Source organism: Lathamus discolor, chromosome 3 (assembly GCF_037157495.1).
Source record: "Lathamus discolor isolate bLatDis1 chromosome 3, bLatDis1.hap1, whole genome shotgun sequence".
NCBI classification, from domain to species: domain Eukaryota; kingdom Metazoa; phylum Chordata; class Aves; order Psittaciformes; family Psittacidae; genus Lathamus; species Lathamus discolor.
In genome coordinates this window covers 147,723,693-147,747,592 of record NC_088886.1, presented here as the reverse complement: position 1 = coordinate 147,747,592, position 23,900 = coordinate 147,723,693, and the positions used below count along the sequence as shown (strand labels likewise).

General features: G+C 41.0%; 2 protein-coding genes across 2 annotated transcripts; both read right to left on the bottom strand.

The window, feature by feature from the left end:
* On the bottom strand, positions 1-3,715 carry PSTK (phosphoseryl-tRNA kinase). Its single transcript, XM_065670716.1, has 6 exons — positions 3,338-3,715; positions 2,850-3,135; positions 1,958-2,153; positions 1,487-1,562; positions 660-753; positions 1-446 (listed from the first exon to the last, which is right to left on the bottom strand). Exons 1-6 carry the CDS (start codon positions 3,713-3,715, stop codon positions 241-243), a joined length of 1,236 nt encoding a protein of 411 aa, XP_065526788.1. The 3' UTR covers positions 1-240.
* Positions 3,716-3,804: 89 nt separating this feature from the next.
* LOC136010755 (disintegrin and metalloproteinase domain-containing protein 9-like) lies at positions 3,805-23,340 on the bottom strand. Its single transcript, XM_065672430.1, has 22 exons — positions 23,156-23,340; positions 20,720-20,814; positions 19,757-19,833; positions 19,046-19,124; positions 18,017-18,093; positions 16,033-16,252; positions 15,474-15,539; positions 15,321-15,392; positions 14,037-14,209; positions 13,514-13,598; positions 12,130-12,251; positions 11,088-11,259; positions 10,467-10,556; positions 9,743-9,938; positions 9,514-9,619; positions 9,133-9,307; positions 8,661-8,741; positions 7,957-8,062; positions 6,726-6,858; positions 6,245-6,308; positions 5,711-5,763; positions 3,805-5,202 (listed from the first exon to the last, which is right to left on the bottom strand). The coding sequence occupies exons 1-22, from the start codon at positions 23,223-23,225 to the stop codon at positions 5,124-5,126; spliced, it is 2,391 nt and encodes a 796-aa protein (XP_065528502.1). The 5' UTR covers positions 23,226-23,340; the 3' UTR covers positions 3,805-5,123.
* Between the last annotated feature and the right edge of the window lie 560 nt (positions 23,341-23,900).

Genomic DNA, 23,900 nt, shown 5'->3' with positions numbered 1-23,900 from the left:
TATTAAGAAATGAATCTGGTTGGCTGGTGTCATTTCACCTTAATTCAGTGCAAGGGTATCATGAACTTGGTCATAGGTCCCAAAGGGAGGGAGGTCCTGAATGACTCCTAGATGAGTTAAAAAGATGGCAAAAGCCTCTAGAGAAGGAACCTGTGTCAGATGTTTTGAGCTGCAATGCTGAAGCAGTACTGCATTTTAAACACTTTGGGCCCTTAAAATATGCCACTATTCCTCATGTCATTATTTTAAAATATATTTATTAACTATCTTGGCTGCCTCCAGTTGGAACAAAGAAATTACAGATGTATCAGGGTCAGAACATTGATTTTGTACTGAAAGTTGGCTTTTCAAATGCTTTCCTTGCCTCATGTCTTCCAAAAACTCTGCTTTGAGTTTGTTGAGTTCTTCTGCCAGGCTCTTCAGCTCACTTGGCAGGATGTTTTTATCTGAAAGAAAATTAAAGCCAAACTTTTAACTTCATGCTTTAAGAGAAGGTTTACCGACTTTCACCCGCATCCTACAACTAACTCTGGCCAGCCAACTGAATGTGATTGCCTCTGTCACCCCTGCAGGGCTGGGATTTCTTAAGTTTATCCCAAGGGAGTATCACAGGCTGAGTCCCACCTCATGAGCTAACCCCCATAACTGACTGCACTTACCTCTGGCCTCCTTCATTGCCTGAGAGACGAGGCGTCTGCAGGTCTGGTCAGCCTGATGGACAGCACTGGCTGCACAGATGGCCCGATCGGCTTCCTGATGGGGTGACACAGGAAGGAGGGACACATGCAGACACACGACATTTGGTTTAGACTCATAAGCTTTTAAAGCTCTCTTTGAAAGCACGTAACGCATTAGCAGTGACTCGTGCAGTGCAGGCTACTCCTGTGAGTTGGGGGCAGGTGTGGGTGTCAGGGTGACTGCCACAGATGGGTATGTGTGATGTTAAGAAGTGAAAATTATTTTCCTCAGGGTGTGACAGCTCCAAAGTCCTTTTGCTATTATAGAACACTTAACAGTATCCTTCAAGGTATTTCAATGGTTTAACTTAGTAAGGGTGACAGTTGTACCCACTTCAAATGGGAGTAACTTTTCTGTGCATGCTTTTGTACTTAAGAAATAGAATCCTAGACTGGTTTGGGCTGGAGGGGACAATAAAGCTCATCCAGTTCCAACCCCCTGCTAGACCTTCTTCCTAAGAGCTCATCTCAGTCTCCCCTCGGGCAGCTTAAAGCTGTTCCCCTTGTCCTGCCCCTACAGGCCCTTGTCCAAGCAAGGCCCCTCTCCAGGTTTCCTGCAGCCCCTTTAGGCACTGGAGCTGCTCTAAGGTCTCCCCTTCAGGAGCCTTCTCTTCTCCAGGCTGCCCCAGCCCAGCTCTCTCAGCCTGTCAAAGAGCTATTTCTCAGTTTCTATTGTGAATACAGTTCAGGTATAAATCACTCATTCCCCACCACCTAACGGAGCCATGACTGGAGTCAAGCAGCGCTACCTTTTGCTCAGTGTTTTCCTCGTTTTGCTTCACCGGATTTTCCAAGGCAGCAGCCAGCAAAGCGATGATCTGCTCACTGAGAAAACAAGGATGAACCACATTAAATAAAGAGTTTCACTGAAGATTCTCCTTTCATTTTGTAATGACACCTCAGCACGGGGAAAAAAAACCCCAAGTTTTCAGTTTAAATGTATAAGGCAATCAATGAAATTATCTTTACATGGGAAGTTAGATGAAAACCAATTATAACTAAACCTACAGCCAGTTATTTCCAGGCTTAATGTTTCACAATTTACATATATTTTTAACAACAGTTTAGAACTGTGGTTTGTTTTGGAGGTAACTCTACAAAGAGTGATGGCTGTGAGGTCAGAGCCATTGGCAGGTATTGGGCATAACTGATTGGCTTCCGAAAATCACCATAAAACCATTTAGATACAGTAGAAAGCAGTACCCCCGCATTGAGCATACTTCTCTGAAGTGCAGTCAGAACCTTGCAGGACAAGGCTGTTCTGTTCCCAAGCATTTTTCTTCAGATCTGGCATTTCTATTTTGCTTGCCATTAAATGTATTGTCTGGTCAGGTAAGGGATGACTCCTCAGCCGATTTCTCTGCAAGCAGCATTCAAGTGGAGACTCTAAAAATATCTGGCAGTAGCTCAAGGAATCTAAAAGAATATCAACAGACGATTTTACCTTTAAACTGTTCAAGTAAAGATTTCTGAAAGCAACATGCACAGGAAAGGCTTTATGTGAATGCGGAAGCTCTACAACTAGTTCTGAGCCTGAAAATAACAGAATTACAGAATCCTGGAGTGGTTTGGGTTGGAAGGGACCTTAAAGCTAATCCAGTTACAACCCCCTGTCACAGGCAGGGACCCCTTCCACTGGAGCAGCTTGCTCCAAGCCCCTGTGTCCAACCTGGCCTTGAGCACTGCCAGGGATGGGGCAGCCACAGCTTCTCTGGGCACCCTGTGCCAGCGCCTCAGCACCCTCACAGGGAAGAGCTTCTGCCTAAGAGCTCATCTCAGTCTCCCCTCGGGCAGGTTCAAGCCATTCCCCTTGGCCTGTCGCTACAGGCCCTTGTCCCAAGCCCCTCTCCAGGTTTCCTGCAGCCCCTTTAGGCACTGGGAGGCTGATACAAACCAATTTTATCTTCAAGGCTGCTCATCTAGAGATGAACATAAGAAAGGCTTTAAGTGATGCAGCAATTCCTAACAACGCAGTAACAAAGCTGTTATACTGCAGGAATCTGGCAATAAAGAATAACTCATGTTCTGCTAGAGCACTTAAAGAAAGGCACTGAAAGCACACCGAGTTTCCTACACAACGCGTTGTCACGCATAGGCACAAACAGCAGTTACATTTGCGAGCCAGCTGGAACACCTCGTATCTCATGCTCTGGTAATAGAAGTTGTCATCCAGGATGATGTAGAGCGGCCCGGACCCAGCTGTGTGCGCGCAGTAACGGCCACCTCCGCCCTCCATTGAGCGGAGCAGCCCTTGCCGGTGGCAGCAGGCCAGGAAGCGCTCCCAGGCGGGCTGGCTGGTGGGGCCGGGGTCTGCTAGCGGGTCCCCGGTGAGCAGTGCCTGCAGAAGGCGCTCCAAGCACTGCAGCAGCTCCCTCCGGCTCTGCTTCCAGTCGGGCAGCTGTGGAGGGAGCAGCACAGGGGTGACAGCTCGCCCCGGGCCCACACCACCGCCGCCATTACCACAGAGCTCCCGCCCGCCATGAAGGAAGCGCCGCGTTGCCTGGCAACGAGCGCCGCGCTGCCAGTGACGCTCTCGCGCCGGCCAATGACCGTGCCAAGCTGGCCCCGGCTGGCCAATGAGAGCAGTGCGCCGCACTGACCGATGGGTCTGGTTCCGTCCCCGGCTCCCGCGGGCGGAAGGCTTCCGGTGGGATGAGCTCGTCGTAGGTGAGGAGCGCGCAGGCCCAGCCGCGGCGCTGCGGGAGGCCGCGGCGCAGCCCGCGGGCCAGGGAGGACTTGCCGGCCGCCGGCAGCCCGCAGAGCACGCACAGCCCGACCCGGCCGCGGCCTCCGCCGCCCCGCTCGTCGCCATCTTCCGCTGCCGCCTCCAGCGCCGCCACAGCCGCCGGCCTGCTGCGCGCATGCGCGGGGCGGGCGGGGCGGAAAGAAGAAGGTTTAGTCAGCTTTAATTTCATAATAAATAAATAATGGGGTTTAATGACCCCGGAGGCGTGAGGATAACGAGCGATCCCGGCCATACCCAGCGGTGCCTGATATTATATCATCAGATACTACTGGGTGTTCTGAGTGTGATGATTTAAGTTATAATAAGGTAATATGCTTGTTAGAAGGTATAAATGATAGTAATGTTTAATAACAATTGCAGATTCTAAGGGCATAAAGACACTTAGGACTTCTTAGGACACTTCTTTGGAAGACCCTCTTTGCCAGTGCCAGCATATTTGGGGTTCTTCCATCCAGTTCTTCAGTGAAATGGCCATTGAGGGAGCTGGAAATACCATCTTGGTGAGGTGACTCTGGGATTTATTCCCTGTTTTCACTAGTTCCTATTCCCAGGGCTCACAGGTGAGCTGAGTGTGGTTTGCTCTCTGATGTACACACTGAGCGGTATCCACAGCTTCCTCCTGGCCAGTGCTTGTTTTCCCCTTGGAGCGGCTGCTTTTCCATGAGCTGTCATTTTGACAGCCTGTGTATGTTCATATCAAATCAGTACCACTTCCCAATTGTCCCCTTTAGAGTGATGAAAGTTACCTGTTGCTTCTGTAGTGGAGTCAGATCCTAGCACAGATCTCATACTGTGATAACCAGCAGACATTAAACCACTGTTGAGTGTATAATGTTCTCCCTGATACACCACATCTTCTGTAGCAACAGGGATGGCTCATTCCTTCAAGACTCAGGTCCATTATCTACAGAGGTTTTTCCCATTACTGGTGTCCAATGTGACGTTACTTTTATAGTTGGGTTGGAAGGGATCTTAAAGCTCATCCAGTTCCAACCCCCTGCCACAGACAGGGACACCTTCCACTAGAGCAGCTTGCTCAACTAACTGAAGAGGAAGGTCCTGCAGGTGGCAGGTAGTGAGAGGTGGGATCCAGATCCCAGCCGTGATAGTGCTGCATGGAAGCTGAGGCTTGGAGCAATACAGGAAAAGCTTGGCCTATGGGGAACAGGGAATGGCTGCGTCTCTGGCAGTGAACAGCCAAGAGGATGACCCAGGAGGTAGACAGGCTGCAGACTTCCCATGAGGTCCATCTGCGTTCTAATTTTCACAGCAGTGTATGACTAGAGGTGCATAAATTATGCCTAAATTACTGAATTCACTTCTGTTTGGCCGGAAAGTAAGGCTGCGCTTAGAAGAGTCCTGTTCTGTGATGCTCTTCCAGATTTCATCTAACAGGAGCTGAACTTCAGACTTCTGATTTAAAACAAAAATAGGAAGTGAGGTAGAAGAGGCACAAATGCAGCCAGCAGCAACTAGGAGAATAATGGATGTGACAAAATCTGTGTTCAGTGCCTGGTACCATCAAGTCTTTTCCAGAGGTATGTGCTTTCAGGAAGCATTTTGGCTGCTCGAGGAGAGGACTGGAAGACAGCAGTCTGTAATTCCTTGTCAGAACTGGATGAGGGTTCCCAAGGAGCTTTTCAGGCAGCTGGTCTAGGTGGGACTGCAGGTCGCTGAGGTCCTGAAGGAGCTGCTGGAAACTGGGTTTGCACGGGCTGCCTGAAGTGTCAAAAACACATTTTGTGAAGTAGTTCATGACTTGAAACAACTGCTTCTTTAGCATCTTTAAACAGTTGCTAGGATTTAGCAACTCTTTATCTCTCTGCGTGCCGCTCTCCCTAGTAGCGTTTATGTTGCCATTATGCTGTTTTCCATACAAGGATTTAATCTATATCTGATACGAGGCTGCATAGAAAATCCTCCTAAACTGGATATTAGGAACTTCACAAGGATACAGCAATGTAAACATAGCAAACATGAAGTTAAGAACCCAAGACTGGTTTGTGTTGGAAGGAACCATAAAGCTCATCCAGTTCCAAGCCCTTGCCATGGGCAGGGACACCTTCCACTAGAGCAGGTTGCTCCAAGCCCTGTCCAGCTTGGCCTTGAACACTGCCAGGGGATGGGGCAGCCATCAGAATTCCATTCTAAAATCTAATCTAAATCTCCCCCCTGCCAGTTTCCGCCTTATACTATCCCTACTTGCTTGGTTTTAAACACTACAAACCTTGGACCAGGAAAATGCGGTACAGTAAAGAAATCAGGAGTTGATGCGGCAGGCTGGAAAAGATATTGCAGAAAATCGGGTTAATAGAAAACACAGATTTTGAACTGTAGCTAATATTCAGTATTAAGCTAATGGTATTTAAGAACTGTTTTTCATTTTCTGTAACATTCTTTGTATTCTCTTGCAACATTTTATTTTGATACTTTTTATTTTGCTTTATCAGCATTGGATCCACAGCCTGGCTGGGCAGCTTCTCTCGTATTTGGCTGCAGAATTCAAAATTCAGTCTTTGGCTGCTCTGCTAAGTAGCAGCCTGTTCCATTCCATACTACTCACAGCCTGTATTGACAGGGCAGACAATAAAGCTTATGCTTACCCAAGCTGAAATCTTATCTGATGATTTATAACTGTTTTTAAATACTTGGTTTCAGAGTATCAGAAGGACACAAAGTCACCAGTAACTATATTAGAGAAGAGGCATGGTATAATTTGGATTACTCAACATGAAATAATGCAAGCATGTGTCTATCTTACCTGATTACTTCTTGTGTTATGACTTGGTGTGTTATTTTGCTTTGGTTGTTCCACATTGTTATCCCTGAAACAAAAACCACGTCATCAGGAAAATCCCCATGTGGTTTAACCCCCTTCAGGGATGAGGCTGGAGTGGTGAGATTAGGATTCCATGTCCGACTCCAGACCTTTCCAGCCTTGACAGGCGACTTCCATGTGTGTGCCTCTCTGTCCATATAATACAATTATCAATAACAACTAGGAAAGTGTGCTGTATTTGGGGGAAAAATGCTTGAGAACTGACAACTGGAGTATCTGGATTAAACTACCTAGTAGCAGAGGACTGGCTACTATGCAACCTACTCCTGCTATTAGGTGGGATGATGTTTTCTTTTTGGTTGGCTGGAATTCTTTGTATAGATAAAGCATCTACCCAGCTTGCAAAATAAATCTGGAGCATGCTCCCAAGTGTTGAAATAGGCATTTGTAGTAAGTGAAATACCTGTGTTGTCTTCTGCTTTTCCTGCAAAACTTCCTCCTTATTGCGTCACGTTTAATGACTGCTACTACAGCAACAATTACAAGTGGCAACACAAGGAGGAAAAAAATAAGGAGACCATCCCGAAGTGATGTATCTAGAGAAAAAGAATTGGAATAATGTAAGGTAGTAATCTTATTTAACCTCATATTAAAGCATTTTTTCTGCTAAAAAACACCTTTCTGTTGTAAAAACTACAATCTTCAAATTATAATAGATAAAAACTAGTAACTTCACTGAAATGTATAAATTCTATGGTCAGAAAAATAGGATTTGGCCTTATCTTATTACCAGTTCTTTCTGCCTTACCTACCCCATGTTGTTTGATATGCAAACTTTTTTCTTTTTTCCATATATTGTCAGGAATTCTAAAGCAAACAAACTCATTTTGTATTTCCTTACCCACAACTGATCTGCACCTCTTCTTGGCCTTCCTAAGCCTTTAATAAATAGAAAACATTTTTTCCCTTTCCCAAAATAATAAGTTTAGTAAAGCTTGATAAAATATGAATTGTTCTTTGCCTCACAAAGCTACGGATGATGATGAACTTAGCTTGTAAACAGAGGGAAAACATTTTGTGTGGTCTCAATGTAAAGGCTCTTACACAAGCTGCTTACAACTGCTGTTGGCTGCATGTACCTCCTTAACCCCCCTCATTTCTGTGAGACCCTTTCCACATATAAAGGCTGCTGTTTTCATAAATCATCGGCTGGTCTGGGTTGGAAAGGACCTTAAGATCATCTAGGTCCAGCTCCCTGCCATCGGTAGGAACGCCTCACACCAGACCATGTTGCCCAAGGCTCTGTCCCACCTGGCCTTGAAACACTGCCAGGGGAGAGCATTTACCACTTCTATTGCTCAAGCTATAGTCTTCCTCTATTAAGTCCATTTTATCAGAACTCTGTTTTAGATTCCTAAGTAGATATCTAAATATTTAACAACAATGTAACAGTAATACTGAGCAACTAATGTATTGCTTTTTAGCTCAGACAAAACAGAGCTCAGATTCTCCCTCGGACCACCTTCCTTGATGTCTGCAAACACACAGCTCCGGTAACATCTGCTCTTCAACTTAGTCCATGATTAAGTGTTCCATGTAGTAGAAAAAAGCAGTTGAAAAGTGACTGAAGCCCCCTGTGATTAGCAGATCATCAGCCATGGGGAGCAGAATGAAGGCCAGTTTCACAGTCTTACCTATGTGAGCTGGACCACTGTCAATGCTGCCCCCGTAGCCTGATTGGTTACAGAATGGAGGCGCCCATCCAGAGTTGCAGTGGCAGTTCCTGTTGTTGTTACACACCTACAGTCGATACAACAGGGATTAGTCAAGCAAATGCCTTTTGGAAGTGGCTGCTTTCAACCTCCAGTGTATATTTGGAGTTCCACATGAAAGAATGCATATGGAAACAAGAAATATTCCATAATATTGTATAGAAATACACAAAGTAATAACCGGGAATAAGCTCTCCCCCTCCATCCCAAAACACTGAGTGATATTGATACTGCAAGTTAATTCTCTATAGACATTAAACTTTGGGGTTTTATTTGCCTGCAATAGATTATAGTCCAGAGAACTCAGATTGAAAACCTTTGGACTCCATTTTGATCTTTCATGGAGACATAAGTGAGGAATCACTTGTCCTCCTCAAAGGAGAATTTTCCTTTTATAATTCCACAGCTCACTAATAATAGAAAATTCCCTAGGGAGATTCAGAAGAAATGCCTTTCAATGTCAGTGCAGTGTCCTGACAACATGAATTACAGGTAAAAAGGTGGACTTAACTTTTAATACAGGTGAGAAAACCCCAAAGCCATCTGGCTGGTTATTGCTTTTATGCAGGGATTTTGCACCTCTCTTTGTCTTCTAGAAACAAAGCATGAAGACACCATCTACTCACCCCATTGTCGTTACACTTCTGCTTTACATCACAGCTATAGCCCAGGTTACTTGCATCAACACATTCAAAATCCAAACAGGCCTGGAAAAAGTAATTGGTGTCTTTCAAACTCCAAACTTCAAAAAATCCCATCCTTTTATAAATAGGTAAATGTATGTGCTTAGAATTCTACAGCTTTTACTTAGATGTCCAGAAAAGGGCTTGTAGAACATTCAGTACTTCAGAATTTTATAGTTGGATTTGTTGCAGAGAAGTCTGAGGATGCATTTTGATGAGTAATTTGGATAACTGATAATGTAGCTCATTGGTTTGTAGCATCCCAGTTTTTGATGAGCTAATTGTGTGTGTGTATCTCAAAAAGCAGATTTTTTTCTTATGGCACACAAATAAGAGAGCTACATAATGATTTTGAAAGTTCTGAACTTCCCAGTTGGTGAAATATATTTTGTAATGCTGCTGTGATTCATCCTACCTTCTTTTCTCCACAGGCTGTTCCATCATGAACTTGAGCAGGATCAGGGACATCTGACCCTAAGTCAAAGTCAGAAGACCAGCATAAAACCCCCGATGCGTTATTGACAACGCTCCAGGCAGGAAGGTTTTGAAGACTAACAGATGTGCACTGTAGCTTGCCACACAGACTATGCCTGTATTGAATGAAAGACACTCAGAAACAAGGTGAACAGGGAAAAAACCTCACAGTTTCAGTGCAAATACACCATCCAGTCAAACCTTTTAGTTTGCATTTCAAGGAAATCCTCTTTTAAATCTTATGCTTTAAGAGTTTGTAACAGAATATATTATTTTTTCTATTGTAGATTTTAGAGCTAGCTTTTATTTGCTGGTGACTTACTGAACAGGACATTTCTTGTACACTCCACCTTGCATTCCACAGTTTCCAAACCTGTCTCCTTTAATATTTGCTCTTTCAAAGCATGCATCAGGTGCTTTTCGTGCTCCTGTACAAGAAGCAGTGAATCTTAGTAAGCTACTACAGTCTTAAAAATAGGAGAAAGAAAAAGAAATATTAGGAATATCTATTAGGAGACTACAAGTCTTTTCACATTAAATTATCAACATACCTTTTCCATATATAGATTCACATTGTGAATCAAAACTCTGGCATACTCCATAGTAGCAATAAGCCTTCATGTTGCTGCATGGGTAACCATTCATGATATAAACATCCTCTGGGCAGTAGGCATCACTTCCATTGCAGTACTCAGGTAGGTCACAGAAGTCCATTTTTGATCTGCACTCTGTTCCTGCCACTTTAAACTGGAACCAGAGAGGAATAGCATCCTACTTTTATTTTGCAACAGCAGGAGTGCTAACACAAAACAATGACAACTGGGAGCCTTTGGGGATTTTAAGGAAGACAAAGCAGTTTTTGGGATCAGTTATCTAATGAATATCCAAAACTTCCCTCAGTTTCATATGGTGTAGCTACAGTTTATGAGCTGAGCCTACACAGGACTTGGGTAGATCATACAAATGTGTACACAAGTACCAATTTAAGAGCAGCCAAAACTGTCACAGTTTTGGGAGAAACTTGATGTTGCATAATGAAGATCACTACTACTGAGTCACCTGGTTGCTCCTGCCTCTTACAAGGGATGACACAGAGGTGATATGCCATTTCTAAGCTACTGCCTGAGAGTTGTTGGACACAAAGTCACTGCTTACATGCTTTCTACTGGTGAATAGTTTGATAATGGGAAAGTATATTGAGTGCTATGATAGCTCTTTTCAAACATTAAAAAATACTAGTAAATACTATTAATTTAGCTTAATACAACAGTCTACCTTGCAGTTCTTGCAGCACAGTCCTTGTGCACATTGCGATCCAGGTGTGAGTTTGCAGGTTGCAGCATCACAGCAAGGGTTAGTACATTCCTGAAGAACAACCATGGACAAGGGGACACAAAGATTTTACATTGCTCTATAGCTAGGAAACTACATGATCAAACCAAGTGCATGGACAAACCAGACTTTAAACACACTGTCTCTCTTGTGTGTTCTGAGCTTGACAGCTTTCTGCTCTAACAGGAACCAGCACACAGTTTGGCTGTATTTTCTCACTACAAGTTGTCAGAAAAACATCTGTGTTTTGATGTGTTGTGGCACAGGGGTATAGGATATGTTTACACTTTAAATGGACACTAAAAGAAGCAGAATACATGGGGGTTTTACTCCTTATCATTCATTCTCCTATCTTATTTTTTCACTACACTAGCAGTGATTTTAGGCTTTTACTAACATTTATCTTCATATTGCTTGCCAAGATGTAAAATTACAAGGAAAACTCAGATATTAATGAAAATCAACTATACTGAAAGGCCAACATTATACCATAAATATAATAATATAGTAACAAATATAATAACACAATATACAGCAAGTATCCAATTGAATTTAATTCATTACCTCTGGTTTGCCACAGTCGCATTCTTCATTACTATCAACCACATTATTGCCACAGACAGGTTCCTTGTAAACATTACTTGCTTTGGGAGGATTTCTAAGGCAGTTTCCTCCTCCACTGAGAATAAGGTTCTCAAAATCATCAGCACTGCAAGTGCTGAAATTCCTGGATCCACTGGAAAGCATAATATTACTTTTTCATTATAAGCATTTTGCTTACAGGGAATAATACAACTCAAGCCCTTAAAATATTGTTCATCTATAATAAATAGCATGTTTTATAATGCTGCAAGAGCACGAGATACTTCATTTTGACTCTTTTGCAATAGAGGATAATACTAGAAGTTTAAAATAACATTTATAACATAAATGTAGTACTTTTAGAAGTCAAAGAGACCATCAGATTATCCGTTCTGGCATTCTATATAAAACAGGCCTTAGAAATCCCTTTTGTGTAATGAGTCTGATTGATTCAAAAATACTTTCCAGAAAGGCATCCACCTTACTTGGAGTCCCTAAGGACTCATGAATACATCTTATTATAGTAGTTTTGTCCAGTGTTCAATTACCCTGATTTATTAATACAAATGAAGATAGATAAAATAATATGATCTTTTTCTCATCAGGGGAAGCCAAAGAACAAGTGAACTGAAAGAAGCATCAGCTGAGAGGTCTGATTTAAATTAACTGTTAAGAATGGATACACATTTGCATGAACCCAGTGAATATACGTAAAGGATTCTCAGTTCTCAGCAGGTTAAAAAAAACAGCAACACACTATCATTAAAATAAATAATTAAGAAAATCCAGTTTTTAGGAATGCTACAAATAAAAAAATTACTGGATTGGAAAAAAACCCAACAAAGTTTCAAATAAATTAGAATGGTTAAGTCTTAACTCAGTGAATTCATCTTTGCAATTAAACCTTTCAAACAACTCCCCATTCACAAAAGTTCTTCAAGATCCATGGGAGATTCACAGCTTCTAAGGCATAGTCACTGCAGATAAATAACAATTATTGAAATAAAACAACTGTAAATCTTACTTATCTGTGCTGTGCATAATATAGGATGCAGGACACCTTGTGTCATCATGTTTCATTCCAAGATTATGCCCCAATTCATGAGCAACTACTGTAGCATGACGCAACACATTGTCATGATTCAACTAATAGAGAGAATCAGTGTTAAAAAAAAATTGTGAAACTAAAGAAAATACTGTGTTACTATTGAATTATTCAAGCCCCAAAGCTCTCAGAGGCTGTGAAGACAGAATACAGATTTGTTTTGCAGAGCGGAAGCAGCAAGAACAGACAATTTATCACTTTGTTTTCAGGTAGGGCCAAATTCTGCCACTCTTTGTATTTCTTCCATTAGGATCATGTTCTGAATATTAACAGTTGGCAGCTGGACCAGAGGATCATGCCCTATCTGTGGCAGTGTTCAAGGCCAGGTTGGACAGGGCTTGGAGCAACCTGCTCCAGTGGAAGGTGTCCCTGCCCATGGCAGGGGGTTGGAACTGGATGAGCTTTAAGGTCCCATCCAACACAAACCAGTCTGTGATTCTGTGATTCTACAATCATTGTAAGTTGTTTCCAACTGAAATAATTCTATTCTGTTCCATTCTAACACAGTTAATCACTCATGACACTGATTTCAATGGAGTCTTCAATGACAAATGTACTGTTCAAGAACAGCTGTTCTGTTTCATGTTCTGTTAAAGAACAGAATCTGCTTCTGAGATTGTCTATGGCATTGTGGCGTTCATACTGTAAGGACAGGGACCTCTGGAGATACAATTCTGCCCCAAGGGTGAAGGAGGAAAAAATACTTTCTTACTAATTTTGCCATTATTTAAAATTTTTGCCTATTTACAGCCTTAATGTGGGGAAATCCTGACACTTGAGAATATAGTATGTTATGTTTGCTTTCTATCCATGTAAAGAGTAAAAAAATTCACACTGTTTTGTAGCTGCATCCCCAGAACGCTGTGGTTATGAACTTTAATGGCATGAGGATGGGCTTTTCTTATGCAATCTTGAGTTAGATGAATTACAAAACGTGATCAAAAAGTTATTTCAGGACTAAATCAGCCAAATGGACTGGAATGTGAAGAGAGAAACTGGGAAATACTCAAAAAGTTTTAAATATGCGCAAGTCTTTATATAAGAAACCCCATGAAAGGAACTGTACAACTCCAAGCCTCGTCTCCAAGACTGGGGTGACTTGACCAAATAGGTCAGCAAAGGGCACGTTACTTATTAGGCTGTACTTCTATGGAGACAACGTCTGCCAATAGCAGTACCTACAACTATGTGTATTGTGAATGCACAGGGGAAAGCCTTCAGGTGTCCCACTAGCAGGATATCTGTGATGGTTTAGCAGCTCCAGTGCTAGTTTCTTCCATTAACCACAACATTGTGTACTTACAGTACTGATTGACCCTCCCTGGACTTGTGAGCAGACGGTACCCACAAAAGCCATTCCAATGGATCCACTGTAAGAGCTTCTCCCTCTGCAACAAAAGCAGCTTAAAGGTGGCGTTGAAAGAGGGGCTGAATGTTTAAAAGTTCTACTAAAAGACAATGATGAGTTTGAAACAAAAATTGCAAGGCAAATTTTGGTCTTGAAGTCAAGAAGAAATATATCATCATATCAGGGTTTCACTATAATTAATCATGAATACCTGAATAAATTACCTTGAAAACAATGATAAGTCACCCAAGTCTGCTGCGACAGTGTTTCTGAGTTCACAGAACCACTATACTATAACTATAGTTATAACTATACAGTTATAACTATAATTCATTATAGTTTCTTGTCTATAAAGGTTGAAAGTTTGGAAGTTGAATGAATTTTAATCCAGTTGTATTTTCATTCATACACAACCCCTAACCATACACATCAGCAACACTGGCAGCGTGGGTAGTTCTTCCACTCCATGAAAACTTACATGATGAGATGGCCAACATCATTTCTTGATCGTTTAAGAAGATCTTTCTGTCTCCAAGAGACAAATCTGCTGAGCACATCTCCAGCTGACCCTTCCATCACAGATATGTGGTTTGTATCCGTCCAGATCTCTAATCCAACCAGAACAATCTGGATGTTTAATGCTGCATACATCTGGAAAAAACATAACGATAATTGCTATCCATCAGTCTGTTTCAAATTAATTATGACAGATTACATCACTGCTACTGAGTAAACAGGTAATTCAACATAGTGACTGAGACATAACTTTATTTGAAATTAAATATAAAATATTACTATTTATAAATTAAAACAGCTGCAGGTTGGGCAAAGAAGAGATTCAGAGCAGCCCTGCAGAGAAGGACTTGGGGGTGTTGGTCAATGAGAAAATGAACATGAGCCGGCTGCAGTGTGCACTCGCAGCCCAGAAAGCCAACCGTATCCTGGGCTGCATCAAAAGGAGCGTGGCCAGCAGGTCGAAGGAGGTGATCCTGCCCCTCTACTCTGCTCTTGTGAGACCTCACCTGGAGCATTGTGTGCAATTCTGGTGCAATTCTCAACATAAAAAGGACATGGAACTGTTGGAACAAGTCCAGAGAAGGGCCACGAGGATGATCAGGGGACTGGAGCACCTCCTGTATGAAGATAGGCTGAGAAAGTTAGGTCTGTTCAGCCTGGAGAAGAGAAGGCTGCGTGGAGTCCTAATAGCAGCCTTCCAGTACCTGAAGGGGGCCTATAGGGATGCTGGGGAGGGACTCTTCATCAGGGACTGTAGTGACAGGACAAGGGGTAATGGGTTCAAACTTAAACAGGGGAAGTTTAGATTGGATCTAAGGAAGAAGTTGTTTACTGTAGGGGTAATGAGGCACTAGAACGGGTTGCCCAGGGGGGTTATGAGTGCTCCATCCCTGGCAGTGTTCAAGGCCAGGCTGGACAAAGCCTTGGGTGAGATGGTTTAGTGTGAGGTGTCCCTGCCCATGGCAGGGGGGTTGGAACTGGATGATCTTAAGGTCCTTTCCTACCCTAACTATTCTATGATTCTATAAAATATATTTATGAAATACAAATTAAATATATGTGTTTATAATATAAAATTAAATAACATATGACTGAAGTCAGTCTACTTCATGAAGGTACCTAAACATATCTCTCAGTTGGAGAAGTTGGAAAGATGATGTTCATTCATTTTCTTAGCTGTCTTAAGGAGAAACTGGGAACAGATCAGTAGTAGAAATACTGAATCTGGGCAATGTGTCTGACCTACCCCATCAACATAATTAATCAGCTCAACTGTTTCCTTTTGCACCGCAGCAGGATCAGATTTCTTCATCAAAAACTGTAAAATACCATGTAAGAATGTCAGAGAAAGAAATTAATGAAGTATTAAAATGTATTTAGCATTGGATGATATCATTACCCTGTTGTTATCCACAACCACGAATAATTCCACATAGCTTTTCTGTGGCAGGACAGCTCGCTTCATCTGCAAATTAGAAAGCACAGGAAGATAATGTAAGAATTAACAACTTCAAGGTTTTTTACTTGTCTTTCTCATGATTTTCTTTTCAGGTGCTTATAAAGCAATGATGCATTTTTTAACATGGTCTCAGAGCTCAATTTGCTCTGTTTTTCCACACTAATACCTATATATCAGTAATTCACATCTGGTCAGACACTGGGATGCATGAGCTGGGTGGCAGCTTCATGCCTTTCATGTCATACCCATGACTGCCTTGGGCAGACCTCTGCTCTTCTGCTAAAGGATTGCTTCAAGCTGTGTTAAATTGTGCTGTTCTTCTGTTTAAGGATGTGCTTAGCGATACTCCCACTAGTTTGAGGGCCATGAACATGAAGGCAAAACCCAGCTGCAGTGACACCATGCCCCAGCAAGAGCTCTGGAGACCCTTGGCTGCTGGGATGGACTGAGGAGGTGGCTTGGGCTGCAGCTCTCAAGAGAGAAACAAAAATGTATTTACCCTCAAAAGCTTCTCCCTGCTAGAGGTACTGTTTGAAACAAAGGTGTATTTCACAGCCTGCTTCACAAACATCTCCTCATGATGAAGGCTGCTGTTCAGCACACCACACTGGAAGGGGATATCCTGCATATCTTCTGACTGGTAAAACGCATGTTCAAATGTGCTGGATGTATTGAGTGGCTCCATTCCATACCATTTGCCACCAATGTAGAGAATTCCTCTAATAATGATAAAAGAATGAATAATTATTCCACACGTTTTCCCTCTTGGTTATGACACTATGATTTAATGACAGCTGGATACTTAGAAACTAGAACTGTTCATACCACTTGGTTGAAATGAATTATTATCTTAGATTATCATAATACAGGGTGTAAGTTCAAATGACCAAAAGGGTCTCTTTCAGTCCTTATCTCTAGTTTCAGTCCTTATCTCTAGTCTCACTCCTAGCCCCATGCAGCTAAAGTAACCTAGTATTTTAGAAAAAGATACTTTCTAAGACACAAAGAGAGGCTAAAAGCAATCACCAGGGTGTTTATGAGGGCAACAGCAGTATTGAACTGCTGAGTACATTTGTCCATGGCTCATAAACACCCAGTCGCTGCCCATTTGCTGTTCTTTTAGAGCCTATTATCTTGCTTTCCACAATCTCAAACTATATTTAGAACAAGAATTCTCTAGCTAATATCTTGTGAAAGAAGATCCTCAAAAATGTGAGTACAAAAGTAACCAAAGGATTTGAGTCTGATTAAGTTTTGCACAACAGTCAAAATAAATTATCTGTTCTGCTTACTGAGATCCAGCATTACCTGAAACACCAGTATGTTGATCATTTTATTCTTCAGTTAAAGGAATGCCAGAAGTGTCATTATTTGTTGTGAGTGGCATCTCACTGTGATATTATCAATGAAAGATATGTGGGTGATCTTTATCCCATTTTCCTCTTTCTTCATGTCAAAAAGACATCAAAGTGAACAAGGCTACTACATGCAACAGGTATATTCAAAGTCCAGCTAAAAAGCCCAGCTCAGTGAACACCAGGGAGCATGGACACACTTTAAGCACGTTCTGAATATCTGTACCGTGTGGTGTGTGTGCCATCTCATTTTTTCAACTTACGGCCTGATTCTGCAGGGAGAAATGACCGCCCTTTGTGCATTAATCTGGTCCCTGTATGATTCTCCAATAAATGTAATTTTATTGCTTTTGAAACACAAAGAAATTGAGGAAAGGCTGAGAGAGCTGGGTTTGTTCAGCCTCCAGAAAAGAGGCCTCAGGGGAGACCTTGTCACCATGTTCTAGTATATAAAGGGTGGCTACAAACAAGCTGGAGACTCCCTTGTTACAAGGAGTCACATGGAAAAGACAAGAGGTGATGGGCACAAGTTACTCCTGGGGAGATTCTGACTGGACATAAGAGAAGAGCTTTTCACCATGAGAACAACCATCCATTAGAATAATCTCCCCACGGAAGTGGTGGATTCAACTTTGGACACATAAGATTCAGCTGTACAGGGTGCTGGGACATCCAGTCTAGGTCATGCTCTTGCCAAGAAAGGTTGGACCAGATGATTCCTAACATCCCTTCCAACCTGGGATTCTATGGTTCTATGATTGAGTGTTTTTTAAGTTCAGTGAAAGCTCCATCAGACTGTTTTTCTTCTACAAATGTGTCTCTGGTCAAGAACATTTGCATCAAGTAATAAAGGCTTCAGCTCATGCCCGTGTTTTGCTTATATTTATATTATGCTCTCTCGTTATCCTTTCTCTGTGAAGGAATTTTGGGAAAAGGGAAAAAAAGGCGTAGTTGAGGGAAACTATAAAACCTGTAAAGAGTTTCAGCTTCATCAAAAGGTGAAATATTGAAAGTATTTTAAAAGGTTTGCAAGATAGGATGGTGTTTTTCAGCTGTATGATGAATTTTACTGTTTTACATTGGTACTGCACAATGAATTACCGTGAAGTAACAAGCAAAAGTTAATACCTAAGGCCATTGCATGTGCTAAGGGCAAGCACCGAGTCAGCAATTCCTTCAACAGTGCCATGATAATAACAGTGTGTCTGAAATGCAACAAAACCACATCATTAATGACAAAATAAAGTTGTTGCCTTCAAATGGAAACTTATTTTCTAACTAACCTTTGTATTTGCATGACATTATGTCTGGCTGTTACAGATTTACAGAGTTCATTGTTCTATAAATAATCCCAGCCTTCTTGGAATAAAATATGACTTGATGTGAGTACCTGCAACAGGACCCTTGCTTCTCAAAACCAACCAGCTTTTTAGTTTAACCATCACCATCTATTAGCAGAATCTTTTCACCTACATTGCCCACCCTGTTCTTAAACAGACTCTTCTCAAAGGCTGATATGAGATCTTCCACGCACAAAGCACCCCATGAAGTCTTGCTGAGTTCACATACAGTTTAAAGTTGAAATGAAATGCAAAAGTATTTATAAGGCTTGTTTGGCACCAAAAACCTACAAAGCTTTGATGCTGCTGTTGTATCTTTAATTGCATACTTATGCAAAGGCGACCTTATCAGGCAGCTCAAATTCAGTCTTGGCATAATCTCCTGGCATCTCCTTTCACACCGTGGAAAACAGTGATGTGTACGACCATAAACAGCCCACTCCCTCATAAAACACCAAACCTCATGTTTTGTATCAGTGGTAACTGTTAAACAGAAATGCTGCAAATGTGAAGACTCACAAAAACCTCTTTCCAGACAAATATATTTTCCTTTTGTAGATGCTTTATGTGCATCACTTGTATTTCCCTTTCATTGATAAAAATGTAACCTGTTTTCACTGTCCTACTATAGATACAAAGGCACTCAGAATTAATGGTTGTGCATTAGCTTTTGCTTTGACAATACATTTAGATGCATACGCATTCTTGTTGCCCTCAGTTCTATTAAACTGTTAATATCTCCTTCAATTCATAAAGCTTGGCTTCCCCATTTTGAGGAAACTCTGACACAAAAGGGGAATTTTATTACATACAATACCTCATTTTTTGATTGTGTGGCCTCCAGTTTCCCATTTTCTCCATATGTATAGAGCATAAAGTCTTCGCTAACAAGCTTTCTGGAAACAAAAATAAACTACTGCTCTTTTAACAGAGAAGATTTACTTCTAGAAAGCAAGAAGTAAATCAAGAATCCTAGTAAGAAATACACAACAGCACAATCACGCTAATTGATATTAAAATCCATGGATGTGAAACAAAATACCTGAAAATCAGCTGAATTACTTGGAAAATAACTTATTTTGAAATATTTTAACTAAAGTATCTGTAGAAAAGGATCTGAGCAGACTACACTGCATCAGGGCCTGGGCTGTTACAAGCTCAGGAATGAGGAACAACAGTAACAGACACATTTCTTACATACAACATGGCTAACAACCCTCCCTTCACTAGTACGAAGCTAATATTGAGATGAATACTAATGTTCCATAAGGATTTTCTGAATTGTACTATCTTGTGCTGCTAATAAATAATTAATCAAAGTACTTTTCTTCACAGCCAGAAAAAATATTATTCCCTGGCATTTGCAAGCTAGGATCATAACAGAGACACTATTTAACAGAGTCATATTGTAATTAGCATAATCTCCCATTTAAATGGTTTCTTCTGGATTTTTTCAGTATAAAAATACTTGTCTATATGCAGCTAACAACCAAGATGGTGTGATTCCTTAGAACACTCTATTGCATACTTGTTTCTCTTCAGTTTTAGGCGATATGTTCCATTTCTGGTTTTAACTGAGTAAGAAAGATTGTCATCAGAATGCTCCTGAAAACAGAACAAAAGATATCACTTGATTAGGAGAGTTTCTACTTGGTCATTTTATCCAAGCTTTGAGATGTCCAACTACTATATACGTTTGAAGTATCTACCAAAACACAGATTCCTAACCCTTGTGCCTTCTATATGTCAGTCTCAGCAGCACACTGTCTGTTTTTCCCTATGGAATGTTTAAATTCTATTAATCTATACATTTTCCTTGAGAAGACAGAAGGGCACAGCACATGAATGCACCCTTTGCCCAACTATCACATCATGTTTCGTGACACCTTATGTAAATGACTCACAGATTCTTCCTTCCCTAATAGCTTTGCACGAAGATGACTAATGCTATTTCATTACCAGTTACTACAGTAATTGAACTCGATATCTAGCACAAAGGTAAATGACCTCAGAACTGAAGAAGAAAGGCTCAGATAATTCTCCTTTAACTCATTCATCTATGCAACTCTGTGGCACCATTTCTACCAAGCGAGCATCAGCCCTTTAGGTGCTACATGGTTGAAATCCTCTGGTTATCCAAAGACCAGATACAACGAGCAAAAGGCCACACACAGCATGGATATTAGTTCAAGTTCAAGATCTAATCAGACTTGGAGGAAATGGAAATATTCTTCATATTCCTTCTCACTTTTATCTGACAAGGCTGTTAAAAGCACTAGAAGTTTGAAAGGTGCTAACTTACAGTGCAATTGCAGACCTTTGTGGGAACAAATTTACTCAAAACTAGTTGAAAACACAAAGAATCTGAAGAGATAATGCGGGGCACGATCCTTCACAAAAATAATCTATATACGCCATACACTGTGTGTGTAATATTAGCATTGTGCAAAACAGCAACATCAGAAGAAAAAAAACAGATAGAATAACCAACCTCATGATAAAATGGGTGATGTTTCTCTCTGCCTATCAGACGAGGAATAATTATTTCTAATGTAGAAAGTCTGGATGTTTGTTCAGAAAACGCACCTGAAAATAAAGAACTTTTGGATTATGCTGGGAAAGTCACAGAAATCAATGTTTTCATTCATGGCCAAGTTACTCTTGGTTTCTGAGTGTTGAAACTAGATGCATGTGGCCTCATTCCCTATAGAAATGCTGTTTTGACTGTATTTAAGGCTAATGACTGCAGCATTCCAAACACAACTGATGTAAAGTGTTAAAACCTGCAAATTCAAGGAAAAGTTTTCTTAAACAGGGTGTCCCAAACTGGCTGCAATCTTGGCTTTACCTCTTGGTCTTAGTTCCTTACATTATAAACTGGGTATTAGCTCAATTTTTTCTCATTCCTTCATAGAGTCAATATAAAACCAAACTATTTATTGACTGAAAAAAAAAACATAAATCCCTCAACCGATATGATAGGAACTTAATAGAGAATCTCAAGAACAAGAAAAAAAGAGTAATGATAAAAAATCCTTTCCTGCATTCAGTGCTTACTTTGATAGTGATGAAGAAACAGCTGAGGTCTGGAGAGCACAAGAGAAACTATTGAATGATTTAAACACAGTCTTCATTCTCACATATCCTGGATTATTAACTTTGTCTTTCATTTTTGAAACAGTTTTTCTTCTTCCATGATCTGCACTTCTAACCTGATGTACCACAGAAAACCCATGCAGGTACCCTCTCTGTCTGCCCATCTGTCCCCTCACAGCAATTTCTGAAGTTAAAATCACCTGTGCAAAGGATGCTAACATCTCAAATAGAATTAAGTTCCTTCAAGCTTTGTGAAATCACTTTGTCAGTGCCAGGAAGCCTGTGCTGATCTGTGAATCCATAGCATGGCTCTATGTGGACATATAGTACTATAGTTTTGAATGATAGATCCAACTTTGCCAGGATATTTCAGAACTTATAGAGAACTGGAGAATACTGTATCTCCATTAGCATATATTCAGCCCCTAAATAAAGTGTGGAATGCTTTTTACTGTGTACAGAGCCATTTGCTGTGCTATTGCCTCCTAGTTACTGTTATGTCCCGCACTTGTTCACTTCTCCCTCTTGCTCATGTCTCCACTTCCTTTTGTCGTTTACTTGAGTAAACTCTCCCTTCAGTCCTCTCTTTCCATTTAAATCACTTTACTCATATTCTTTTCCCTATTGCCCTGAATGAGGACTATTTCAGAGTTGTCCTCTGGATGTAATTCTGCCACTTGCTGTGTGTATAATCCTGGCTCACAGCGTTGCCTCCAGCCACTGCCTGATATTGCTGCATTTTGTTTGTTTCAACCCCAGCCAAACCCTTGCAAAAGCTTTGTAGCCTTTTACACTGTTACCAGGATTATCTCCAGAACATCATGCTAATGTGAGAAGCTACGGGTTAGAAGTCTGCTGAATATCTGGTTTTAGGTGAATAGTTTATAAAGACAAAAACAATCTCTAGTGACTTTATTTATAATTGTGTGAACTTAAATTCATCTTCCCTTTCCCTTTCTGCTCATCAGTCTGGTTTGAGTGCGATCAACAGAGGCAAAACCATTGCTTTTAAACAGTAATAACATGGGTTTTAACAATGGAAGTAGTTTCTTCCTTCTTAAATTGTCCGTGCATAAGGAAACAAGGAGATTTCTTGTCATTTATGGCAGTCCAAAGTCACCCTCAGCCTCCCACATGTCTGTGAAAGGAATTTATAATTGCAAAGGAGCCAATTCAAAGCAGGGAGGAGGATTTGTCAGTGTAATGGTGATCTCTACCCATTAGATAACATCAGGATTTTTAAAAACTAGGTGCAGGTAGCATATATTTAACATTAAAGGCTGCCACTGCAACCAAAATGTGGAAGTTGCTATAGGCAAACAGGTCTCGGTCTAATGATCGTCTCTCGACATTTACTTCTTTGTTCTTAATCTTCAGCAATTTTACTACTAAATTACAAAATCCATCTAAATCTCATATCTGCAGACAAATCATAAATGGCAATGAGTTAATGAGGAGCTAAAACAAAACTGTAGGGATTTCCCTTGCATTACTGATGAGGAAATCTTTTTGTACAGTCTTTACTACTGATGAGAGTAAAGTGCAGTTCTCACAACCAGCATCCTGTGCGGAAGGGGTTGTATTTACGTACCTACTACATCCTGGAGGAAAAACCACAAAAACCCTCAACTATAAAAAGCTTCTAACCTGGAATCTTTTCCATTCACCTTTTTCTTTATTTTCTCAATTAGCAGGTCAGCTAATAGCCTAATGCCTGGGGAGAGCCAGGGCTCGATTTCAAAGCTGTGCAACATTATGATCAAGACCAGAGAATATGAGAAGACTAGGAGAAACTTTCTGAATACATGAGAAAAACTGAAATGAATCTTACCTTTCATCCCAAAAGGTTTCCCAGTTAAAGTTAGTCCAAAAGTGAACAAAAATAGGCTGTGTTTTAACATTTCCTGGAGAAACTACTACAGTAACCCAGCAGACACTGTGTACCAGGCTCTATGCAGGAGAACTAGAAGAACAAGAACTGTCTGCTCCGAAGGTAAACAGCAGAAAAAGCACTAGGATGCTTCATCTCTGCTAAGGAAACGGGAAGTAAAATTTAATCCATTAGGCTTTAAAAAAACAAAACTGGTTAGACAGCTTAATGCAAATAAAAAGCAGCACAGGCTTAAATGCTGATTGCAGAAAGAGCACCAACCCATGCCAGGATCAAACTGGTTTATTCCAAAGGACTTTATTACCCCAGTGAGATCATATGAGATTAGAAACATGCTACCAATGGATAAAATAGGTTGTTTATAATGGTGATTGTCAGCTCAGTAAAAAAAACTAGCATAGAACAATCTACTCTTACAAATTTCAACATGTTCTTTTCCCTTTTTTTCAGCTTTACTTTAAAAATAACCAAAACACAGTGTATATGAACACATGGAAACCCCACAAACTCATGGAAACCCCCAAAACAGGGGTTGTACCCAGCCCTTCTATATTAAAAATAATTCTCCTCACCAAAGATCTGTGACTTGGTGCAGCTCATCTGTCTTCTAGGTTCAGAATAATCTTCTGAGGCATCATACAACCATATTGCCAAATGCAGAGAACAAATGCTTCTGAAACTGGAT

Bases quoted from the DNA above. Each gene is read 5' to 3' on its own strand.
- LOC136010755 (XM_065672430.1), bottom strand. From the start codon at position 23,225: ATGTTAAAACACAGCCTATTTTTGTTCACTTTTGGACTAACTTTAACT. The intron at 15,540-16,032 runs GTAAATACATTT...TCTAATTTGCAG, and splicing joins GCAGGGAGAAGCTTTTGAGG to ATGAAGCGAGCTGTCCTGCC. The intron at 5,203-5,710 runs GTTTGTAGTGTT...TTGACACTTCAG, and splicing joins CCGCATTTTCCTGGTCCAAG to GCAGCCCGTGCAAACCCAGT.
- PSTK (XM_065670716.1), bottom strand. From the start codon at position 3,715: ATGGCCGGGATCGCTCGTTATCCTCACGCCTCCGGGGTCATTAAACCC. The intron at 2,154-2,849 runs GTAACTGCTGTT...ATATTCTTTTAG, and splicing joins GTTCCAGCTGGCTCGCAAAT to ATTCCTTGAGCTACTGCCAG. The intron at 1,563-1,957 runs GTATGCTCAATG...TTGTTTTCTCAG, and splicing joins TCTGACTGCACTTCAGAGAA to TGAGCAGATCATCGCTTTGC.